General features: G+C 63.7%; 1 protein-coding gene across 1 annotated transcript; it reads right to left on the bottom strand.

Moving 5' to 3' along the window:
* Positions 1-146: 146 nt before the first annotated feature.
* Positions 147-20,674, bottom strand: SEMA6B (semaphorin 6B). The gene is made up of 18 exons (XM_062014774.1): positions 20,566-20,674; positions 10,058-10,106; positions 7,690-7,838; positions 6,994-7,123; positions 6,656-6,716; positions 6,501-6,563; positions 6,026-6,127; positions 5,833-5,923; positions 5,639-5,758; positions 5,453-5,541; positions 4,973-5,190; positions 4,722-4,853; positions 3,714-3,863; positions 2,364-2,558; positions 1,753-1,893; positions 1,522-1,599; positions 1,261-1,319; positions 147-1,144 (listed from the first exon to the last, which is right to left on the bottom strand). The coding sequence occupies exons 1-18, from the start codon at positions 20,672-20,674 to the stop codon at positions 147-149; spliced, it is 2,934 nt and encodes a 977-aa protein (XP_061870758.1).
* Between the last annotated feature and the right edge of the window lie 1,560 nt (positions 20,675-22,234).

Below are 22,234 nucleotides of genomic sequence, written 5' to 3'. Positions count from 1 at the left end.
CACCCCCACCCATGCAGCATCTCACCCTATGCCCGCAGCTCCTGCCCAGTCACCGTTCCCTGTCCCCTGGGACCCCCAGGGGTGCCCCCCAGGCAGGGAGGGAGGGGACACACACACACACCCCCACACACACGCACGGTGGGCCCCTATTTTCCCGAGGGAGTCCGCTCCACGCCGTAGCGCAGGAGCTGCTGCAGGTCCGTGAGCGCCCGTGGGGTCGCGCTGCCGCCGCCGCCGGGACCCCGAGCTCCGGTACCGCGGCGCCCGGAGCCTCCCGCCGACGCCTCCCCGCCGCTGTTGAAGGTGTGATTCCTCTTGAGGTGAGCGCCGGGACGGCTCGTGCCGTTGTTGGCGTTGAAGTTCAGTTGCTCGGGGTGCCAGGGCGGCCCCTCGCTAAAGTCTCCCCCGTCGCCGCCGGGGGCCGGTGCCGACACCACGCGCCGGCGGTCGGGGCTGGGCTGCGGCGTGCCCGGGAAGTCGCCGAAGGAGCTGCGGGGGGGGCGGCGGGATGGGGCGGAGGGAGGTGGGTGCTGCCGGGCTCGGGGACCATCCTGGGGGTCCCGACCCCAATGCCCGTCACCCGAGGAGTCGCTGAGTTCGGCCTCCAGCTCCTGGTCCACCAGGATGGCGTGGCAGGACAGGGGGATGCCGCGGGCCGGGCGGCCGGAGCCGCCGTGGAGCCGCCCGGTGCCGGAGCCGCCGGGGTCCCGGAGAGCGGCGTTGATGAGGTTGTGGCTCTGCTCCCACGTGCAGTTCTGGAGGGCACCTGGGCAGCGTTTCTGCTGCAACGGGGTCTGCTCCGGCGTGGGTAACACCCCCGAATCCAAGTCGTGTTGGGTGACTTTCCCCAGCTCCTTGGGCCAACCGTTGGGCATGAGCGGGGCCAGCAGGGCGCCGGGTTGGCCGCCGCGTGCCCGGCGCTCGCCCAGCCGGCTGACGCTCACCACGGACTCGCTGTGTGCCAGGATGGTTTCCTTGTCCTTGCGCCGCGCCAGCTCCTTGCGGTCCCGGTGCCCGATGAACCAACAGACGCTGAAGCCGGAGATGACGGCGCCGATGACGAAGGCGGCGACGGACGAGATGACCAAGAGGTTCACAGACACCAACCCGTCGGGTTCGTCCACGAAGCTCTCGGTCACCAACCCTGGGGGATGGAGGGGAAGGGGGTGGGCACGGGTCAGGGGATGGGGTGGGCACAGGTCAGGGGATGGGGTGGTGCCACCGCCGTGGCCCTGAGCCCCATCCCGGCTCCACACTCACCCTCACACTCGCCCAGGTGGGATGTGCTGCCGCCAGCGATGTCCTGCTCGAAGGTCACCCTGGGGGAGGGCAAATTGGGGGTGGGGGAGAAGGGAGTCAGTCCTCAGAGGCTGGCAGAGAGCTCCCAGTTTGCTTTGGCAAGGGATGAGTTTGCTGGGTCTCGGTAGATGGAGGGTTGTAGGAGCTGGTGCTCTCTGAGGAGCCCCTGAGACCCCACTGTCCCCCCTCCAGTGTGTCCCCCCCTGGGCCTGGCAGCGTTACCTGGGGCTGGGCTCCAGGAAGACGCAGGAGCCCTCGGGTGTCCAGCCACAGTAGGGATCCCGGCTCCCCAGGCAGTTCCTGGTGGGAAGCAGACAGTGTGATGAGGCCCAGCATGGGGGGAACACGACACTCTGGCCCCGTGCCTCAGTTTCCCTCAGTCGTGCCGAGCCCTTCCCAGCCAGATCCTGGCCCAAGGCAAGTCCCTGGGAGGTGAAGGCAGCCCACACTCACTTCATGCAGCCTGAGTGCTGCTGGCAGCGGGCCACGGGCACCCTGGCCACACAGGGGGGAAAGGCCAGCAGCAGGGACCCCGCTGCCTTGTCCAGCTCCAGCCCCAGCAGCCGCCGCTCGTCCTCCGTGTCCCGGCCACACCTGGGGATGGGGCAGAGCTCAGTGTGGCTTCAGCCCTGCTCCCACCAAGGAGCTGGCCCCAGTGCAGGCATCTCACCCATTTTCCCCACCCCATTCACCCACCCAACTCCTCTGACCCACCCACCCAACCCCTGCATTCCTCTGACCCATCCCCTCCATCCATCAACCTGCCCATCCATCCGTTCCCAGCCGCCTCATTCACTGGCCCCTGGCACCTTGCAAATCCAACCCTCCCTGTCCAGCCAGCTCTCCAACCACTCACCCACCCACCCATCCAACCACCCACCCAACCATCTGGCCCCTCAATCATCCATCCATCCATCCCTCCCCCTCCCTCTCCATCACCCCTCCATCCTCCCTCCCATCTATCTCCATCATCCATCCCTCTCTACCATCCCTCCATCCTCCCCCTCCACTGATCCGCCACCCACCCCCTGCCCCCCATCACCCACTCCCCCTCCCCACCCCACCTCCCAGGGTGGTAGGTCTCAAACTCCTCCAGGAAGACGCTCTGGCTGCCAGGGGCTGTGGGCACGGGGCTGGTGCTGGCGTTGGGGTGGATCAGGAACTTGAGGACGGTGCCAGTGCTGGAGCCCAGGAAGACCACGGTGTGGTTGCCCCACGGCCCCGCCGCGTTGTCCACCACGATCTTGCGGAGGTGGTACCTGTGAGGTGGCAGGACAACGGGTGCTGGGGTGTGAGGGAGGGTGGGGAAACTGAGGCAGGGGAGGGCTGGGAGTCCCCAAGGAGGCTGAGAGGCTGTGGGGATCCCAAATGGATACTGGGGCAGATCCCAGCCCGGATCTTCCCCCAGGACCCAGCTCAGATTGTCCCAATGCATCAGGATCTCAGCTGCTCCCCAGCCCCACATCCCCACCCACCTGCAGATGTGTCCCTGGCCCCAGTCTCGTGTCCCCAGACCCCTGTTCCCATCTCCAGCTCCATGTTTTTGTCCCTAATTTCACATCCCCAGCCTTGTGTTCTCATCCCTACCCCATATGTCCAGCCCCACATCCCCACCTCCGACCCCATGTCCTTGTCCCCAACCCCACATCCCCAGCCCATGTCTCTGTCCCCAATCCCTGTGTCCCTGTCCCCAGCCCCATGTCCTTGTCCCCAACCTCAGGTCCCCAGCCCCAGGTCCCATCCCCAGCCCGTGTGTGCCCTGGCTGTCCTGCTGGCGAGAGGCTGGAGCCTGCACACGCTGCTTGATTAATTCCCCATCAAGCAGCAATTAAGGCAGATTTAATTAGGGTGAGGCAATCTCAGCTGCAAAGTTTATGGCATTTATCAGGTCTCCTGGTGCTGGCACGTGTGTGCAACGGCGATGAGAGGGCTCTGGCCAGCACCCTCTGACACCCACCCACCAGAACACACCAACACCCACCAGAACCCACCAGAACCCATCTACCAGAACCTACCAGCACTCACCAACACCTACTACAAGTGACCAGAACCCACTAGAATCTATCAGAACTCACCAGAATCCATCTACCAGAACCCACTAGCACCCACCAGAACTCACTAGAATCCACCAGCACCCACCACCACCTACTACCACCTACCACCACCTACTACAATTGACCAGAACCCACTAGAACCTACCAGAATCCACCAGCACCCACTAGAACCCATCAGAACTCACCAGAATCAATCCACCAGCACCCACCAACACCTACTACAATTGACCAGAACCCACTAGCACCTACCAGCACCCCCTAGAACACACTAGAACTCACCAGCCCCCACCAGCACCTACCAGAATCCACCAGCACCCAGCAGCACCCAGCCCCACGCCGCACCGTGCCGCGGGCACCCACCGGCTCATGGTGCGCAGGATCCAGGGCGCGTTGCCCAGCGCTGGCACCGCCTCGTCCATCAGCGGGTGAGTCTTGACGAAGTTGAGGATCTCGTCGGGGAAGGTGCTGGAGGAGTTGTAGCGCATCCCCGGGGCTGCACAGCACCCCGGCCTGGCACCGGGCCACGGCTCAGTGCCACACAGCCACGCTGGCGCTGGCACAGCTGCTGCTGGCCCTGGCTGGCACCATTCCTGTCCCCAGCCCCATCTCCATCCCCATCCCTTCTACCCTTCCTGCTGGCATCAGGCTCTGACTATCCCTTGTCCCCGTCCTCATACCCGTTGCCATCCTCACCAGCCATCCTGTGGGTGCCAGCCCTGATCATTGCTGCCCTTGTCCCTGTCCCCATCCCCACCACCCTCCCAGTGGCTACCAGCCCTATTCACTTCTGTCCCCATCCCTGTCACTGTTCCCATCATCATCCAGGTCCCTGTCCCCATCCTCCCAGTGGGTACCAGCCCTGTCAGTCCTGTTCTCATCCTTGTCACTGTCCTCATCATCATCATCCTCACCCCTGTCCCCACCCTCACCACCCTTCCTGTGGGTGCCTGCCCTCATCTCCCCTGTCTCTATCCCTGTCACTGTCCCCATCATCATCCCTGTTCCCATCTCCATCATCATCCCTGTCCCCAGCATCATTCCCTTGCCCCTATCTCCCTCTCTATCTGTCTCCATCCTCATCACCCTCCCTGTGGGTACCAACCCTGTCACTCCCGTCCCTGTCCCCATCAACCCTCTCTGTGTCTACCCTGTCACTCCTGTCCCCATCCCTGTCCCTATCACCCTCCCTGTGGGTACCAGCTCTGTCATTCTTGTCCCCATTCATGTCCCTAACACCCCTTCCAATCTCTCTCCTTGCTGTTACCAGCCTCAGCTGCCTCTCCCTGTCCCCATCCCTGTCCCCACGCCCCTTCCTGCCTGTCCCAGCCTGGCTGTCCCCATCCCTGTCCCCCATGGCGTGTCACTCACCGGGGTTTTGGCACCATGTCCTCAGGGACGGGCGTCCAGATGGACTCAGGTGATTTCTGCTCCCTAAAACGTCCCTCGAAGACAGCAGCCACTTGGGTCATGTCGAAGGCACAGACGGCTGAGCCAGGGATGCTGAGGGGATGTGGGCACGGGGTGAACACCTCAACCCATCTCCCATGGGCACTGGGGCACGTGGTGGGGTCTCAGCCCAGCTTTTGGGGGGGTCTCAGTGGGGCAGAAGAGGGTCTGACCTGTTGGCAGGTGTGGAGAAGACAGCCAGCACCACGGGCCGCCCGTCCAGCTCCAGGATGTCCGTCACGGCTTGGATGACGTTGAAGTAGAAATGGGAGTCACCTGGCACGGAGCAGTTGAGCCTGGCCTTGAGGAAGGACGTCCACTGCTTCTCCAGCACCCGCTGCGAGCCCCCCATGTCGTTCTTGCACACCCTGGCCACTCGAGACACCACCACCTATGGGGTAGACACCCATCACTGGCCCAGGCTGCCCAGGGAGGCTGTGGAGGCTCCTTCCTTGGAGGGCTTCAGGACCCACCTGGACACGTTCCTGTGTGACCTGATCTAGGTGGGACCTGCTTCTTCAGGGGAGTTGGACTGGATGAGCTCTAAAGGTCCCTTCCAACCCCCACCATTCTATGATTCCATGATTCTCTGATCACAACCTGGTTGCCAACCCCAGTGCCCATCCCTCTCCATCCCCATCCCCATCTCCCACCTTCTCCAGGTAGTTGAACTCCATCGCGATCTCCCGGAAGAAGAAGTAGACGTGGCTCTTCCATTCCACGGCGTGCACAAAGTAAGGCTCTGTGGGGGGACGACACCAAAGGTCAGGAACACCCCAGGGTGGCACATGCCACGTCCTGGCACAACACATGGTGGGCACCACGCCGAGGGAAAGCACCTTTGAACCATTTGGAGTCGTGTTTGACGGTGCGGAGGGTCGGGCTGTCCCCCAGGCTGCGGTAGATGACGGCGTCGATGGCCAAGAAATCCGTCACCGTGGCGGTGAAGAGCATCCCCCCTGCATGGGAGAGGGACATCAGCTGGGTTTGGGGGCATGCCCACGGTGGGCAGCGTGCCTGGCACGGCACTGACCTGTGAACAGGGCCACGTTGGCATGTTTGGGGTCGTAGGGACACCGCGCCATGCCGCTGATGTTGTCCCCGACGGGCTCCAGCGTGTCCATCTAGAGCGTGAGCAGGGGCTGGGGTCAGCCAGGGATGTGGGGGGGTGGTGACCCAGGGGGGTCCCCAGTGTCCCAGGCTTGGTGGGGTGGGGGGTGACTCACGCTGTAGTTGGCACAGACGGGGTTGAAGGCGTTGGTGCCACACACAAAGAGGAGACTCTCATTCCGCACCAGCAGCACCTTGATGAAGTTTCGACACTCTGCCTGCGCAGGAGAGAGGGGACTGTCACCCCAAGCCCCCCTTCCCCATCCTGGGGTGCTCCCACCCAGGCTCCCATCGCTGCAAGGGATGAGGGGAGGTGTTTTCACCCCAAAATGGCACTTAGGGGAGCTGGGAATTGGATTTGTGGCTGATGCTGGGCTGTGCCAGCTCCCATCCTCCAGCCCCAGATAATTAATCACAAACCCAATTATCCAAGTGGCCAATAAATCACAGAGACACGGCCTCTGGCAGGGAGAGGGGAGGGTGGCACAGGGGGAAAGGGAAGCAGGGTGGCTTAGTGTGACATGTGTGCAGAGGGTGCTCAGTCCCTACCCAGGGTGGGGGGTCTCATGGGGTGCAGACCCCAGCCCGTACCTCGTGCTTCCCCTTCATCCTGCAGATGCTGATGTCGTGCTGGTTCGAGCGCCACGTCAGCTTCTGGGGAGGGGACACAAAGCCCAGATCCCAGTGTGGGGCTGGGGAGCAGCCAGAAGCCCCCACCCCAGTGTCCCCCCACCCCTGGCACCTACCCGGTGGTATCGCAGCTCCCCAGCAGCGGAGGGCTCCAGGCTGACCCGGTAAACGTTGTCCCTGGTGGGGGAGGGACATGGGTGTCACCACCCTGAGGGGTCCTGGCTGTGATATTGGGGGCACCCTGAGGTGTTGGGGGTCTGCAGGATCCACCCCCCATCCCCCAGGGAGATGTAGAGTGCTGGGGTGGGTGATGAGCATCACCAGGAGCCCACTGAGCCCTCCCAGGGCAGATTTTTCGGTGTCCTAGGGTGGGTAACGGGGTTTTTCCCCAGCAAAGAGGTTTGGGGTGCCCACTCCTGGGTGGGGGGGGAGGCTTTTGGGTGCCCATTCGGACCTGTCCCCGATGAAGAGGGTCCGGTTGACCTTGAGGATGCGCTGGATGTTGAGGCGCTGGGTTCCATCCCGCTCAGGGCCAGGGGCACGGCTCGTCCCGTGGCCCACGAACACAGCGTAGTGCTTCACGTCTGGGGGGCACATGGGGTGTCACACCTGCACCCCCACCCACCACCGACCCCCCCAGGCAGCCAGGGAGACCACCCTCACCCAAAACCACTTCCCATGGGTGCCCCCCTGCTGCCTTCACCCCAAAAGACCCCAAAACCCCATCCCATGCTCCTATTTCCACCTCAAAACCCCACCCCAGGGCTGTCACCCTCCTGCCTTCACCCCAAAGGACCCCTAAACCTCTTCCCATGGTCCTCTTTCACCCCAAAACTGCTTCCCATGGCTGCCACCCTCCTGCCTTTACCCCAAAACATCTCAAAACCCCATCCCATGGCTGCCATCCTCCTGCCTTCTCCCCAAACCCTCTTCCCATGGGTGCTCCCCTCCAGCCTTCACCCCAAAACCCCTTCAGACAGGTGCTCCTGTCCTACCTTTGCCCCCAAACCCCTTCCTATGGGTGCCCCCTCCAGCCTTCACCTCAAAGCACCCCAAAAGCCTTTCCCCTCTCCATCCCAAGCCATGCCCCCATCCCGTGCATCGATGCAGCACCCTGCCCCCCACCCTGCCCCCCTGGCTGGGCACTCACAGTCCTCAGGAGCCACGGTGATGGGCCCGGGCTCCTCAGGGAAGGTGCCCCGGGCCGTTCTCTCTGCCGCCAGCAGGAGCAGCAGCACGAGGGGGACACGGGGGGGGTTCCCCATGGTGTCCCCCGGCGTGGGTGGGCACCCACCGCACCTGTGGGCAGGGGCAGAGGTGGGAGGGGGGCAGCATCCCCCCAGATACCTGTGTTCTTCCCCCCTCCACCCCATTGAGTTCCACTGACTCCCTCACCCCGTAGCACCCGCACCCCAAACCCCGGGGGGGTGTCCCGGGGATGGAGAGGGGGTGCTATGGGGTGCAAGGCGCCGGCGCTGGGTGGGTGCCCGCGGCGAGGGGCCGGCCCGGGGATGGGCGAGAGGGAAGCGAGTCCCGAGTCCTTCCCCGGCTGAAGAATTCCAAATATGCTGAGAAAAGCGGCTCCGGGCCCCCGCCCCCCCCGTCCAGAGCCGCCCCCCCCGTCCAGAGCCGCCCCCCGCGCCTGCGCCGCCGCTGCCGGGCACAAACGTGGGCACGGGGGGAAGGCAGCGAGACCCTTCCCTCCGTCCTAAAATGCCGGTGGGATGGATGGAAGGCTCGGAAAATCCCCGAGGACACGTCAGAATGCGACGTGGTACGACACAGCCGGCCAGCCCCAGCGCCACCGGCCAGCCGGCCCTGTGGGGTGGGTAATTAGCCCCCGAGGGCTGGGTAATTAGCAGCCAGGCTAACGATTGATTATTAATTGTATGAGAGCGGCTGCGATCGAACCGTCGCCCTCCCGTCGCCGGGGGGAGCTGGGGGGTGACATTGCGCCGGGCTGGGGGTCGCGGTGCAGGGACACGGGGCAGTGCCAGCGGGGACACTCGTCCCGAAGCCCCTCTGCGGTGTCACCGGCCCCGGGGAGACCCGGCACTGTCCCCAAGCCGGTCCCCGCCGCGGTGTCACAGCCCCCGGGGACAGATGCCCCCGACCCGCGTGTGTCACAGCCCCCGGGTAGGACCTGACCCTGGTGTCACAGCCCCCGGGGACAACTGACCCCAGCCCCGCAGGGTCACGGACCCCAGCCATCGTCTACCCGGTTCCCACGGTGTCACAGCCCCAGGGACACCCACCAAAGTCCCCGGAGTGGCACAGCCCCCAGCGACACCCCTTCGTCCCACCGTGCCACAGCCCCTGGGCACGACTGACCCCGTGCCCACCCCGGCTGGTGGGTGACAAACTGGGCAGGATGTGCCCCATCCCCTGGGATTTTAATCTCGTGGGGGGAGGGTGTTTTATAAAAGCAATTAACCGTTTAATTGCTGGAATTAAAGCCTCAGAGGCTTTTATCACCTGAGTTGAATGAGGGGTCTTTAGCCTCCCCCCACCTCATTAGCCAAACGAGCCACCTTCGGGTCATAACTCCCCTCACCAACACCAGCAGCACCCAAAGAATCACCAGCTTTAAGCATCCCTGGGGGTACCCAGGCGCCGGAGGGAGGGGAGACCCCCCAAAACCAGCCCAAAGGAAGAGCTTCAATCAGCCACCTGAGAATCCCCCCACGCCGGGTGGGATTTGGGGGGCGGCATTGGGGGGGAGGGGGTCGTGTGGCATCTTTGGACGCCTGTAACTCCAAGTGAGGGGGGTGTCCAGTGTCACTGTACCCCCCTCCCCAACCCCCCCAGCCTGCGTGGGGACGGGCGCGGGGCAACCGGAGCCTCCGGCGGCATAAATGCTGCGATTGTGTGGGCAAAGAAAAGGCGGCGGGAGGGGGGGGACGCGGAGGGGAGAGGGGGGACAAGTAGGGTGGTGGTGGAAGGGATGGTCCCCGTGCACGTCCCCAGCGCGGCCGTGGGGAAACTGAGGCAGCGGATGGAGGCGGGGGGCCAGGGGTGTGCTGGGGGTCCAGGGGAGGTTTGAGAGGAGGCAGGGAGGGGGGTCTCCAGCTCGGCTGTCACCGACACAGCGGCTGAACAGCGTCAGGCACGTCCCTTGTCCTTGCTGCCACCCCCCGTGGCGGTTTCCCGCTGGGGAACGCTCCGTGCCTCAGTTTCCCCACATGAACGCGGGCTCAGCGCTCACCCTCTGCACACAAGAGGCGTGGGGAGGGGGCGAGGGGGGAGCTGCTCGTCCTTCCCGCACCCTCGCAGCATCTCCCGGACCTCCAACACAGGGGTGATGGGGAGCAAGGGGAAGCAGGGCAGCCCCCTAGTCCCCCTGCCCCCCACCGTGCCATAATTCCCAGGGGGCTGTCAGTGATCCTCAAGGGCAGCGGGACCCCAAAAAGGGGGCTGCAAGCACTCCCCTCACCCAGCAGCCTGCCAAAGAGGGGGGGCTACAGTCTGTTTCCATCCCAGCCCCTGCCCCCCCGCTCCCAGCACCCCATTCTGCCCACCTCAGCTCCGCCGGCCACCTCCGCCGCTGGCCCTGTGGCACGGCCACCACTGGCCCCACAGCCGTGGGGGGTGGGTCATGCCCCTACGCCCCCACGCCCCCCCTCATCCCCCCTCTTTCCACTTCCAGGACGCCCCGACGGCGCTGGGGGCTCCGGCAGCCTGAAAGCCGCTCAGCTGTCACGTCACCCCCCCCAGGGACCCTCGGGAGAGTTGGGGGGGGGTCTGTGCCCCCCACCCGCGCCAGGTGGGAAGGTAGGGGTGATGTCACCGAAACCGGAGCCACCAGCCCCCCACCCCACCCCCCCCAAAGCGGGCAGCTGTCACCGCAGCCGGCGACCTGGGGGGGGCACCCACGGGAGGTCCCGTGTGGCAGCGGGAAAGTGGGAGGGGGGGCAGTGGGAAAAAGGGGAGGACAGTGGGAAATGGGGAGGGAGGGGGGGAAGTGGGAAATGACAGCTGGAAATGGGGGAGATACCGAGAAATAGGGGAGACAGTGGGAAAAGTGGGAATATTGGGGAGGGGGGGTAACATCGGGAAATGGGGGGAGGGGGGGGCACACACACACATCATAAAACACACACTGGGAAAGCGTGGAGAGGGAAAACTGGGAGTGTTGGAGCAACAGCAGCCCTGGAATCCCTTAAAATACAACTGAGGGGGGAGTAATTACAGCAGCAATGGCCCAGCATGACCAGTCATTGGCCCTTAATTAACGAGGGCTCATTAGGAGGCATCCAATGCTCGGGGTGCATTATTAGCTCCCCGCCCCACTCCACTACCAGGAGCGGGGGGATTATCTCTGTACCTAAACCCCTTCCTGACAGATTTCTTTGGGGTAATTGCCTTTAGAAAGCGCCCAGCACCAAGAAGCCATCGCAATTAGAGATGCTAATTAGCAGCACATCATTATGGTTACAAGAAACAAGTGCCCTCCCCCCATCCCAAATTGTGGCACCCGGTCCCCAGAACGTCCCTCACTCAGCGGGGCCACTTTGGGGAGCACATCCAGGGGGTTTGGGGGTCACTAGACGTACTTTCCACCTCCTCAAACTGACATTGTGGGGGGAGTCCTTGCACACACAGCCCCCCCCCGTCCCCTCCCAGCTGCTGCCGGGGCTGGGGGGGCTCAGCCTCCCCCCGGGTTTCCGTTCGGGACCCGGGTCAGATGGCAGAGCCAGGAAGCAGCTGTCCCCACGGCGGGGACGGCGCAAATGTCACCGCGGGCACCTGGCACCGCGCTGGCCCCCGCCGGGGTGTCCCCCCCGTGCTCCCCGGAGCACCCCCGAGGCGGCTGCAGCCGCTCAGCGCCCCCAGACCCGGAGCGGGGGGAACTGAAGAGGATGGGTTTGGGAGCCCAGCAGCGGTGGGGTGCCGGGCACAGGGGTCCCCCCGGCGCGGTGCGGGGGAGGGATGCGCACAGAACCCACCTCGGCTGTCCCGCGGCCCCGCCGGCGGCTCGAATGTCCCCCCCGGGCCTCCCGCTCCGGTTACGGCTCCGCTTACAGCTGCCATTTATAGCCCCCGGCGCTGGCCCCGGCCCGGCCCCTCCCCAGCACCCCCCCGGGAGCCGACCCCACGCCTCTGCCCACCCCCCGTGTCAGGTCCATTCCAATCCCCCGCCCCCCGCCCCGGCAACGGGCTCTGGGGGTGGGGGGGGACACCCCAAAGCGACTTTGGGTGGCTTTGGCCGTGTCACCCACGAGTGACACGAGCTGCTGTCAGCACCTTCAGTACCCACGGTGCTGGGTGGGAGCCCGAGTGACACCCATGGGTGCTGGGTGCCCCTGGCACATCCCAAATGACACCCACGGGTTCTGGGTGACACCCAGGGGTGGTGGATGGCCGAATGACACCCATGGGTGCTGGGCACCCCTGGCATGTCCCGAGTGGCACCCATGGGTGCTGAGTGCCCTTCCACTGGGCCAGAGTGGTGCTGGTGGCTGGCCAGAGCTGCATGGTCGTTTGCATATTCAGTGCATATCATTTGCATATTAAGGACAGTTCCCTACTCAGGAGGCCTCAGGTGTCACACTAAAATAAACACCAGGGAGGGGGTGGCAGGTGAGGGCTTGGCCCTTGTCCCCAGGTACATGGCAGCCCTGTGTGTGTGTCCCCCCTCAATTCACAGTCCCAAATTCAGAGCCCTTGAGCCCCAGCTCACCCCCTCAAGCCTGCCCAGGTTTGATGCCTTAATAAAGTTTAGTTTGGGATGTGGGGTGGGATGTGGGATGCAGGGTGAGGTGTGGGATGCGGGATGTGAGGTGGGGTGTAGGAGAAGGAGGGGATGTGGGATGAGGTGTCAGATGCAGGGTGTGGGGTGGGATGCAGGACAAGGGATGGGATGTGGGATGAGACACAGAATGGGATCCAGGATGCAGGACAGGATGGAGGCCACGGCGAAGGATGAAGGATGGGATACGGGGTGGGATGCAGGATGCAAGGTGGGGTGTGGGATGCAGGGTGGGATGTGAGATGAAGGCTGTGAAGTGGGTTGGGATGCAGGATGCAGGCTGGGATGCAGTCCAGGAGGTGGGATGCAGGCTGGGATGTGGGCTGGGAGGCAGGATGCAGGCTGGGATGGGAGATGGGATGCAGGAGGATGCAGGCTGGGATTGGATTCAGGCTGCAGGCTGGGATGGGAGATGGGATGCAGGATGCAGGATGCAGGCTGGGATGGGATTCAGGCTGCTGGATGGGATGTGGGATACCAGCTGGGATGCAGACCAGGAGGTGGGATGCCAGATGGGACACAGGATGGGCTGCCAGCTGGGATGCAGGCTGGGATGTGGGATGTAGGCTGGGATGCAGGATGCTGGCTGGGATGTAGGATATGGTCTGGGATGTGGGATACTGGCTGGGATGGGGGATGCCAGTGGCAAGGCAGAACAAAGGGCCATTGTTTACACCCAGCACTGCCTTGCCTGAGAGTCAGGTGTTTCCTCACCACCCTCCAAACAGCCCCTTGTCCTCCCACCAGCACCAGCAAAGCCCACTGGGCTGTGTGTACCCACCAGGCCAGCACAGCCCCAGCCTCCTCACCACTGTCACCACGTGCTTCTGGCCTCCACATCACAAAGCTCCTGGCAGGATGGGTGACAAAGGTCCCTGTCTCCTGGGTGGCTCCACATGGCATGGGGGGTGTCACCCCATGTATGTGCTGGTGTGGGCTGTGGGCACCAGGTGCCATGTGTGTGCTGTGCATGTGCACTGGGTGCCCTCTGTGTGCAGGGATGTGTGCCCCACATGCCATGTGTGTACAGGTGGTGGTGTGTGCACAGGTTGGCACACGTGTGTGTGTGTGCACCATGGCATGTGTGTGCAGGGCTTGGTGTGTGCACTGGGTACCACATGAGTGTAGGTGCCTGTGTGGGGGGTATCAGATGCATGCAGGTGTCTGTGCATGGGGTACCATGTGTGTGCAGGTGCCTGTGCATGAGCTGCCACATGTGTGAGGGATCCCAGCTCTCAGTTTCCCAAATCACTTCCTCAGTGCTCCTCATGTCCCAGCATGTCACCCCATCCCAGAGGGAGATGCAGGATGGGGCCAGTAACAAAAACTCATCACGTTGCCACCCCCAAACTGGGACCAGAAACAGTGGACACATAGGTGCTGCCACCCCCCTGTCCTGCTCCCCAGCTACTGCAAAGCCTTATGCCATCCCCTGCTCCGTGCCTCAGTTTCCCTACCCACTGCCCAAGCCCCCCACAGCCCCGTATCACCCCACTGAGGATGCACCTGCAGCCACAGCACCCCAAGGCCACTTTGCTGTGTGTATCCCCCCTTTCCTCTGCCCCCACATCCATCAGGCATCAAACCCCTCCCGGAGCCGAGCCGCGGCGCTGCCGGGTTTGATGAGATTATCCCGGCGGGTGGCATTACAGGGGAAAAGCCGGGGATTAGCCACGGCACATCCACACATCCCTGCCACAGCCACAGCCACTGCCACTGCCTCACCACCTGAACTGGGCTGCACTGGGAGGAACTGGAAGCGAGGTGTGACTGCCAAGCCCTGGGGCTGGGGTCCCCTGGGACCTCCTCTGAGAATCGGTGGCTTCCCCAGACGCTCTTTAATTAACCATCTGCTGGGAACCGACACAAAGTCACAAGAGGGATTGAATTTTTTTTACCCCCCCCCCTTTCCCTTTTCTCTCTTTTTTAATTTGACAAAATTGTAATTAAATAAGGAGTAAAATCCTGTTAGCACAAGGCAGCCCCGCTGGGATCTCCTCTGTGCCAGACGAGCGCTTCTGCCTCTCCCTGCCACCCTCCCCAAGGGAACCCAAACCTCCATCACCCCTGCCTGAAGGTCCCCGGGGGGGTCAGGGGGGGTCCCCAGGGCCCCTGAGTCCCCTCTGCACCGAGGCTGGGCACTGCCAGGGGTCCAGCAGCAGCATTTTGGGTACTAAAAGGGAAAGAGGGATAAAAAGAGACCCCGGGAGCCCCCACATCAGCGGTGATGGGGTGCCAAGGAGCTGGGTGGGCGCAGCGGCACAACCCGGATGGAACCAGCCTCGCTCTTGGGTTTCTTCACTATTTGTGTTGCTGAAGGTGCATCGGATGCCACCGCACTGGCACCGCCACCAAACCGTCCTGGCCGGGCCCGGCGGCTGCCAAAAAGGTTTGGTAGGAACGGCCCCGGGGCGGGAGATGCACAGAGGGGTGGGAGATGCACAGAGGGGTGGGAGATGCACAGAGGGGTGGGAGATGCACAGAGGGGCTGGGAGAGGCTCGGAGGGGCCGCCGTTAAGCTCAGCCCACTGCAAAATACAACCTCATCCAAACTGGCAGCTTTAATTACCAATATTGGAGCTTGTCTGAGGTTACCCGGGGCGTCGGGCACTGCAGCAGGGATCCGCATCCAGCGGCGGCACCGGCCTCATGGCCCAGCTCAGCCCTCCCACTGGTTTAACTGGGAGCCAAAGCAACAGCGAGGGATGGCGACACATCACCCTGCCCCATCACTTCGGGCTCCTGGCACGGTTTGGCAGGTTGGAAAGGCATCGAAAACCGCTCGGTTTAGGGAGAGCAGCGAGGACCCCGCGATGTCCCCAGCAGCGGCGCCACGGGGAGCTGCGCACCCCCACGCGTGTACACCCCCACGCACCCACCCCCAAACCCCCCCCGGCCCCGCTCTGCCGGGACTTCAATTTGGTGATTTTCCCTGATTTTCTTTGTTTATGGGAACGGCGGCGAAAACATCTGAGGAAGCGGCTGCTGGGAGGGGAAGGGGAGGGGGGTGGGAAAGGAGCCGCCTCCCCCGCAGCCGAAACACCGGCGGCACCGCCGCTGGGGGCTGAGCTGCTCCCCAGCACCCTCCCGGCCTGAATTTCACCTGGCGGGGCCCATCTCCAGCCCCTCTCCATGCACCAAACGTCCCCACCGCAGCCACGTGCCCCGGTGACAGCGGTGACCCAATTCCCGTGTCACCCCGGGGACGGCTCCGCGGAGCAGCCGCTGCCTCAGCATCCACCTGGATCCGACCCCCAGCACCCAGCGCACCTGCAGACAAAGCGTGTGGCTGGGGAGAGGGAACGGGGAGGGGGACACGGGGACATCGTGCTGTCAGGGCCCTGGCACCCGGGGTCGGATCCTGCGCTGGCCGGTGGTGCACAGTGCCAGGATCTGTCCTCAAGTCACTGGTTCAGAGCTAAATTGGGGGTAAAATTGCTGGGGGAGGACACAGAGGGACCCCCACCAAAGAATGGATCCCTTCCCCATGGTCATCTGAGTGGGATGGGGGGGCTCAGTCAGCCATCCAACCCCAAAGTGCAACCCTGGAGCAGGATTTGGCCCCGCACCCCGAGAAATTGGGGTATGGGGACCCCAGGGGGACACATACACACGTGTCACCGTTGTCCCCACGTCTCCCAGGCGCTGGGGACAAGCAGAGGTGGGTGTCCTCGGGGGTGGGGGGGGTCACTCATGGCAGGTTCCTCCCCATCCCACTCCCGAGGGTGGGTGCAGCACCCAATACAGGGGATGGGGGGCTCCCCTCTGCACCTCCCACGGCTCGTTTGGCTGAGGGGAAACTGAGGCACGGCAGGAGGCTGCACTCACCCAAGGTCACCCCGAGCTGATGCCACAGCCCTATGTCCCCCCCCCCAGCTCTTCTACAGGGTGCTGCCCCCCCCCCCCAAATGCCCCTACACAGGGCCAGGGCTCCCCACTCCTTCTCATCTCATGGGGGGCTCTGGCTGGAGCAGGGGGAGGGTTTGGGGGGCTCTGGGCTATGTGGAAGTGATGGAGGTCAGGCCTGGGGGGTCACAAGGGGGAGGGGTGTGCCAGGGTTGGGGGTCCTCAGGGCACCCCACAGTGAGTGGGACAGGGCAGGAATTGGGTCAGGCTCAGCACCTCTTCACCCCAGGTTATTTTAGGGTAACCCCCCCCCATCCCTGCCAAATCTGCAGCTGGTGTTACAGTCCTCAGCCCCCCAAAAAAGGGGGGATGGGGCACCCCAGCCCCACAGATGCTGCCTGCACAGGGGTCTCTGGCACTGCCCAGATGCCAGGGGGTACCAGCCCCCTCCCATGCATAGGGGGTGCCCCATTTCTGCCAGGTGTCTCCCCATCATCCCTCATCCCCACCAAGTTACAGCTCCAGCAACACAAGCACCAGGGACCCTCCCAATTTGTGGGGGCTCTGCCCCCTCCCAGACCTACAGGGTGATCTGAGGGGGGCCTATCATCAACACCCCCCTGGCTAAGCTCTCACCACTCTCTGCTGCCCTTTTGAGGGGCTGCATTGGCCGACTCCCCCCTTTTCAGCCTCTCCACCCTCCCAACCCAGCCCAGGCTGCACGGCACGGGGGAGGGGGCACAAACCAGCCCCTCTCCCCCCTTTTTCCTGCCCATCCTCCAAACAACAACCTCTGGCTGCTTCCCAAAGAAGCAACAGAAGCAAAACGGAGCCCGATGAAGCAGGGACACCCCCTCCCCCCCGAGTCTCCATCATCCCAGCTCCAGGAGGGCCCCCCCCGGCCCAGCACCCTGCTCCCATCACCGTGTCCCGGGGCGGGGGGTGTTGGGGTGCTTGCCCGGGGTGCTGAAGGGTGGGATGGGGGTGTGGGAGGGGATGGGGGTGGGACTGGGTGCTGGGTGGAGGGCATGGGGGGGGGCGGGTGCGGGATTGATTGGATGAGGGGGGGCTCAGGGGTGCGGGAGGTGTGGATCGGGGTGCTGGGGAGAGATGGAGGTGCGGGATCAGGATGCTGGGGAGGACCAGGGTGCTGGGAGTGGGGGAGAAGGAGGTGGAGGGTGAGGGTGCTGGGAGGCTCCCAGGGTGCTGGGGGTACCGAAGAGGGTTTAGGGGGGTCGGAAAGATTGGGGTGCCGGTGGGGGTGCGGGGGGCAGCCCGGGAGTGCTGGGGTGGGGATGGAGATGCAGGATGGAGGTGCTGGAAGGGCGGGGGGAGGGAGGCGCGGTGCAGGGGGGCTGCAGGGTGCAGAGGGGTGCAGGTTGGGAGCGCTGAGGATGCCGAGGGGTACAGTGGGGGGTCTGGGGGGGCCCCTCCAGCCCGTGACCCTTCAAGGTTCCGCCCGCTCCGCCCGGAGAGCCGCTAACAAAAGCGCCGCTTCCCAATGCAGCAGCCGACGGCGGCGGGAGGGGGGAGGGCTGGGGGGGGGGGGGTGATGGAGGGCACCCCCCTTTCCTCCCATCGCCCCCCCCCCCCCGGCAAGGAGCAACCCCATACGGGATAAACCGAGGGCGGGGGGACGAAGCGGAGCGCTCCGCATCGCATCGCCGGGGGAGGGGTGGGAGGGGGCAGCGGCCGCGCTCTTACCTCGGCGTCCCGGTGCTGCGGGAAAGGGGGCTCCGGGGGCGGCGGGGAGGGAGGGGACGGGGCCGGGGCACCGCGCACCTGCGGCCGCCGGCAGCTCGGCCCGGCCCGGCCCGGCCCGGCCCCGCTCCGCTCCGTTCCGCTCCGTTCGCTCCGCTCCGCGCCGCCGCGGCGGGAGGCGCCGGGGCACCGGAGCCCGGGCGGGGCGGGGCCGCGGAGCCGGGAGAAGGGGAGGGGGATGGAGCCGGGGCCGGGGCCGGGGCCCAGCCGGTGGCTGCGGCTGCACCCTGGGCCGCTCCGGTACCGGGGAAGCTGGAGCTGGAGCCGCCGCCGCCGCTCCCGGAGCGGCTGAAGCGCTCCCCCCCCCGTCCCCAGCCTTGCCCCCGCCCCGGGGAGGCGGCTCGGCCCGGCCTCGGGGCTCCCCCCGCCCCCCCTCCCCCGGCACGGAGAGAGGGGAGCGGTGTGTGGCCGCCGCGCAGATCCCCCCGGCCCGGCACGGAGGCATCGCCCCCTCCGCTGTGCTTGGCACGGGGAGGAGCTGGCACCGACCCCCGCAAACCCCCCGCCTCAGTTTATCCCGTTTCCCGCACGGAGAGGGGCTGGGACCCCATTGCCCCTCCTTGCCTCGGTCTCAGCCCCCTTCCCCAACAAGATATTTCCCCCCTTTGCTACTAAGCACATCCCTGCCCTCCCGCCTCAGTTTCCCCCCGTGAAAGGCTCCCTTTCCCCTCCCCAGCCCTTCCTGACATCGCACCCCCCTGCCTCAGTTTCCCCTCTCACCGAGGGCTCGGAGCTGCTCTGTGCTCGACCTCAGCGAGGGGAAGGCAAATCCCCTCCATCCCATGGGGCAGGGAGTGCCAGGGTGAGTGCCCCGAGGGAAGGACACCCACCAAGGGCAATGTCACAACCCCCCAGCACTGGTGTCACAGCTCCACAGCCCGTTGGGTTTCCAGAGAGGGAAAACCCAGATGCCACGGGCTCGTCCCTGCCTCGGCACCATCGGTGTGCTGAGTTGTGCCCAGTGCTCAGCCCGTCCTGGCACGCAGGAGGTTTCTCACACTGTGGGTGATTCACATCTTCCTGCCTCTCCTCTGGTCCCTCCCAGTCCCCTGGGGTGGGGGGGAAGGGGGCAGCCACTCCCGGGGAGGGGGGGACACACTGGGCTGCCCTTGCAGGAAAGGGGGGTCTCCAAGGGGAAGGAAACCGAGGCTGTGACTCAGCGCCTGAGTCACCGTCCCCAGGGGAGACACTGAGGGGACACCACAGAGCCCCTTGGCCTGTTCACACACTCCCCAGCTTCCCCACGCTGGCCAGACTCTGGCTAATTAAGGTTAATCAGCTCTCCTCTGAATTGATTCCTTCCCAATTCCCTTCTGTCAACATCACCGAGGTGCTTTTTGCTGAGCATCATCAACATCCCTCAGCACCCCAGAATCCCTCAGCACCCTTAATCCTCACATCCCATGGCACCCTGACATCCCTCAGCACCCCAAAATCCCTCAGCACCCCAAAATCCTCACATCCCATGGCACCCCAAAATCCCTCAGCACCCTGAAATCCTCACATCCCATGGCACCCCGACATCCCCTGGCCGTGATGGGCACAGGAATCCTCCCAGGCAGGGATTTTGGCTGGGAATCTGGAAACTCACAGTAGGGGGAGGGTTGTTCTCAGCCACAGCCTCTGGATGGAGATTTATTCCCAGGCCATGAAGTTTGTTTGACCTTTTGGAGATGGAGAGAGGCGAGAGGAGCTCGTGGCCTCCCTGTAGATCCTCCAGGCACTTGTGTGATAAGTGGTACCAGTCTCTGCTGGGGGGTGATGGGGAGGGGGGAGTCTGTGGACTGGAAGAGGGGGGTCAGAGAGGGAGATTGGTGGAGCATGTGGGGGGGTGAGATGCAGCTCCCCCACTCCAGGCCTGTGCTGGCATGCTGGCTGCCTCCAGCACAAAATCCCTTTGCATGTGCTTGTCTGCATGTGCATGTGTGTGGGCATGTATGTGCATGCCTGAGGGTGTGCACCTGCACATGTGTGTGTGCACATGCATGTGTGTGGGCTTGTCTGTGCACATTCCTGCTTGTGCATGGGTGCACATGTGTGTGAATACATCTTCATATGTATGTGTGTGTGCACCTGGATGTGTGTGGGCATGTGCATGTGTGTGTGTAAACATGTCTGTATGTGTGTGAGTGCACGTGCATGCAGCTATCTGTTCACATCCCTGTGCATGCATCTACATGTATGTGTCATGCACAGGGCTGCATGTCCATGTGCATGCCTCTGCATGTGTGTCATACACACAGCTACATGTGCATGCATCTGCATGTATGTGTCATACACAGGGCTGCATGTCCATGTGCATGCCTCTGCATGTGTGTCATACACATAGCTACATGTGCATGCATCTGCATGTGTGTTATACACAGGGTTGCATGTCCACATGCATGCCTCTGCATGTGTGTCATACACACAGCTACATGTGCATGCATCTGCATGTGTGTTAGACACAGGGTTGCATGTCCACATGCATGCCTCTGCATGTGTGTCACACAGCTACATGTCCATGCCCACACCTGCAGCGCAGCAACTGCATCTCCCTGTGCCACCAGCTGTGGCCGTGGCCATGCCCAGCACTGGCTGTTTGCCTCCCGGCCCTGGCCTGGTGGGTGGGCAGGGTGCCCATGCCCAGGCTGCTTTCCAAGCCCCCCTGGCCGTGCCAGCAGCACCCACCTGTGCCCCTCGCCACAGAGCCGCCTTTGTGCCGCCGGCGCAGCGCCCACGGCCAGCGCTGCACACACTTGTGTCTGCGTGTGCACACGCCTGTTCCCTGCATGCCCATGGCCTGGCAGCGTTGCCATCACCCCCCAAACCTCCCCAGTTGGCATCTCCCCCCAAAAAGAGGAGGCCTGTGGGTCGGCAGCACCTGCTGCTGGCCATGCTGTGCCCGGCCCTTCCCGGAGCTCTGTGGCGCTCGGGGAGGAAGAGTGGTAATTAAGTTAATTTGCACATGCAAATCAGCCTCACTTTGAATCTGTTAATTTTATAATTTGATGTTTAATGTACATATCTGCTGTGTTTTCCCAGCCAGAAACCCAACATTTTCTGGGTGCTAATGATGGGGGCTGTGCTCAGGGGGTGGGGGAGAGGGACCCCACACTTGCACAGATGCTGGTGATGCACCAGGGATTAATCACCCTCCCTGGAGTGTGTCCTGTGATGTGGGTGCTGGATGAGGTTGGTGGAAATGCTTCACTCAGTACCTGGTTGGGTCCTGCTTCCCTCCCTGCAGCCTTCACCCACCTGATGCTTTTAGGGAGAAGGTGATGAGCTGCTGGGCACAGCCACTCCTGGTTTAAGGGGGAGAAGATGCTGTGTACACATGGGACAGCCTCCAAAATGATTGAGGTTGTCCCATTCTGGAGGCAGCACAAGTTCCTTCCATCTGTGTTTTTGGGATGTGGGTGGTGGTCAGCTGAGACCTGGCAACTCGTGTCAGCCAAGGGACGGAGGGACACGTGGGGCCACTGGTGGCATCACCTGAGCTGCAGGGCCCATGGGGGACACAGCAGCCTCTCCCTTCCCCTGCATCCCTCAGGGCTCTGCCTGCTCACTCCACCCCCAAAGTCCTGCCTGAAGATGAGGGGAGGCTGAAAAAACTGGGGCTGGTGCTGAGGCAGAGCATCACCCCAAGGCCAAATATTACTCTGGGGCTGAGCATCACCCCAGGACTGAGGATCATTCTGGGGCTGAGCATCACCCAACACTGAGCATCACTCTATGGTTGAGCATCACCTCGAAGACAAATATTACTGTGGGGCTGAGCATCACCCCAGGACTGAACATCACCCCAAGGCCAAATATTGCCCTGGGGCTGAGCATCACCCCAGGGCTGAGCATCATCCTGGAGCCAAGCACTGCCCTGAGGCCAAGTACCACCCCAGAGGATGAGCATCACCCCGAGGCTGGACGTCACCCTGAGCCCAAATGTCACTCAGAGGCTGAGCATCACCCCGAGGCTGAGCAGCAGCCCGCGGCTGGCAGGGCCGGGCTGGCAGGGGCTGCAAAGCCACATCCCCCCGTTGATGTGCGCTGCCGGCTGAGGTTTTGCATACGCCGGATTTGCAGGTTCCCTTTGATGCTCCGGCTGCTGTCGGCCCCTCGGCTCTGCCTCGGCGGAGATAAAGCGGTTCCCCGCAGCCACCGAGCTGGGGAAGGACGTTGCCACCCGCTTGCCCGGGGCTGGATCCGGCCGGGTGGTTCCCAGCCTCCCCACAGGCAGGGAGCAGCCCCTGGGGAGCAGGGGAGGGTGATGCCACCTTTCTAATGAAAACTAATTGCCATTAATCCTGGCTCATTGTTTACCCGGGGCTGATTTAAGCACATTTCAGGCTAGACTGAG

This window comes from Colius striatus, chromosome 25 (genome assembly GCF_028858725.1).
Source record: "Colius striatus isolate bColStr4 chromosome 25, bColStr4.1.hap1, whole genome shotgun sequence".
NCBI lineage: Eukaryota > Metazoa > Chordata > Aves > Coliiformes > Coliidae > Colius > Colius striatus.
This window is presented reverse-complemented; position numbering and strand designations above follow the sequence as displayed.

What these genes read in the sequence shown, in the direction of transcription:
- SEMA6B (XM_062014774.1), bottom strand. Translation starts at nt 20,674, where the DNA reads ATGGGCATGCAGGGAACAGGCGTGTGCACACGCAGACACAAGTGTGTG. An exon ending in CAACGTGGCCCTGTTCACAG is followed by an intron (nt 5,759 to 5,832) that starts GTCAGTGCCGTG and finishes TCTCCCATGCAG; the next exon opens with GGGGGATGCTCTTCACCGCC. An exon ending in ATCCTGCGCACCATGAGCCG is followed by an intron (nt 2,559 to 3,713) that starts GTGGGTGCCCGC and finishes GCCACCTCACAG; the next exon opens with GTACCACCTCCGCAAGATCG.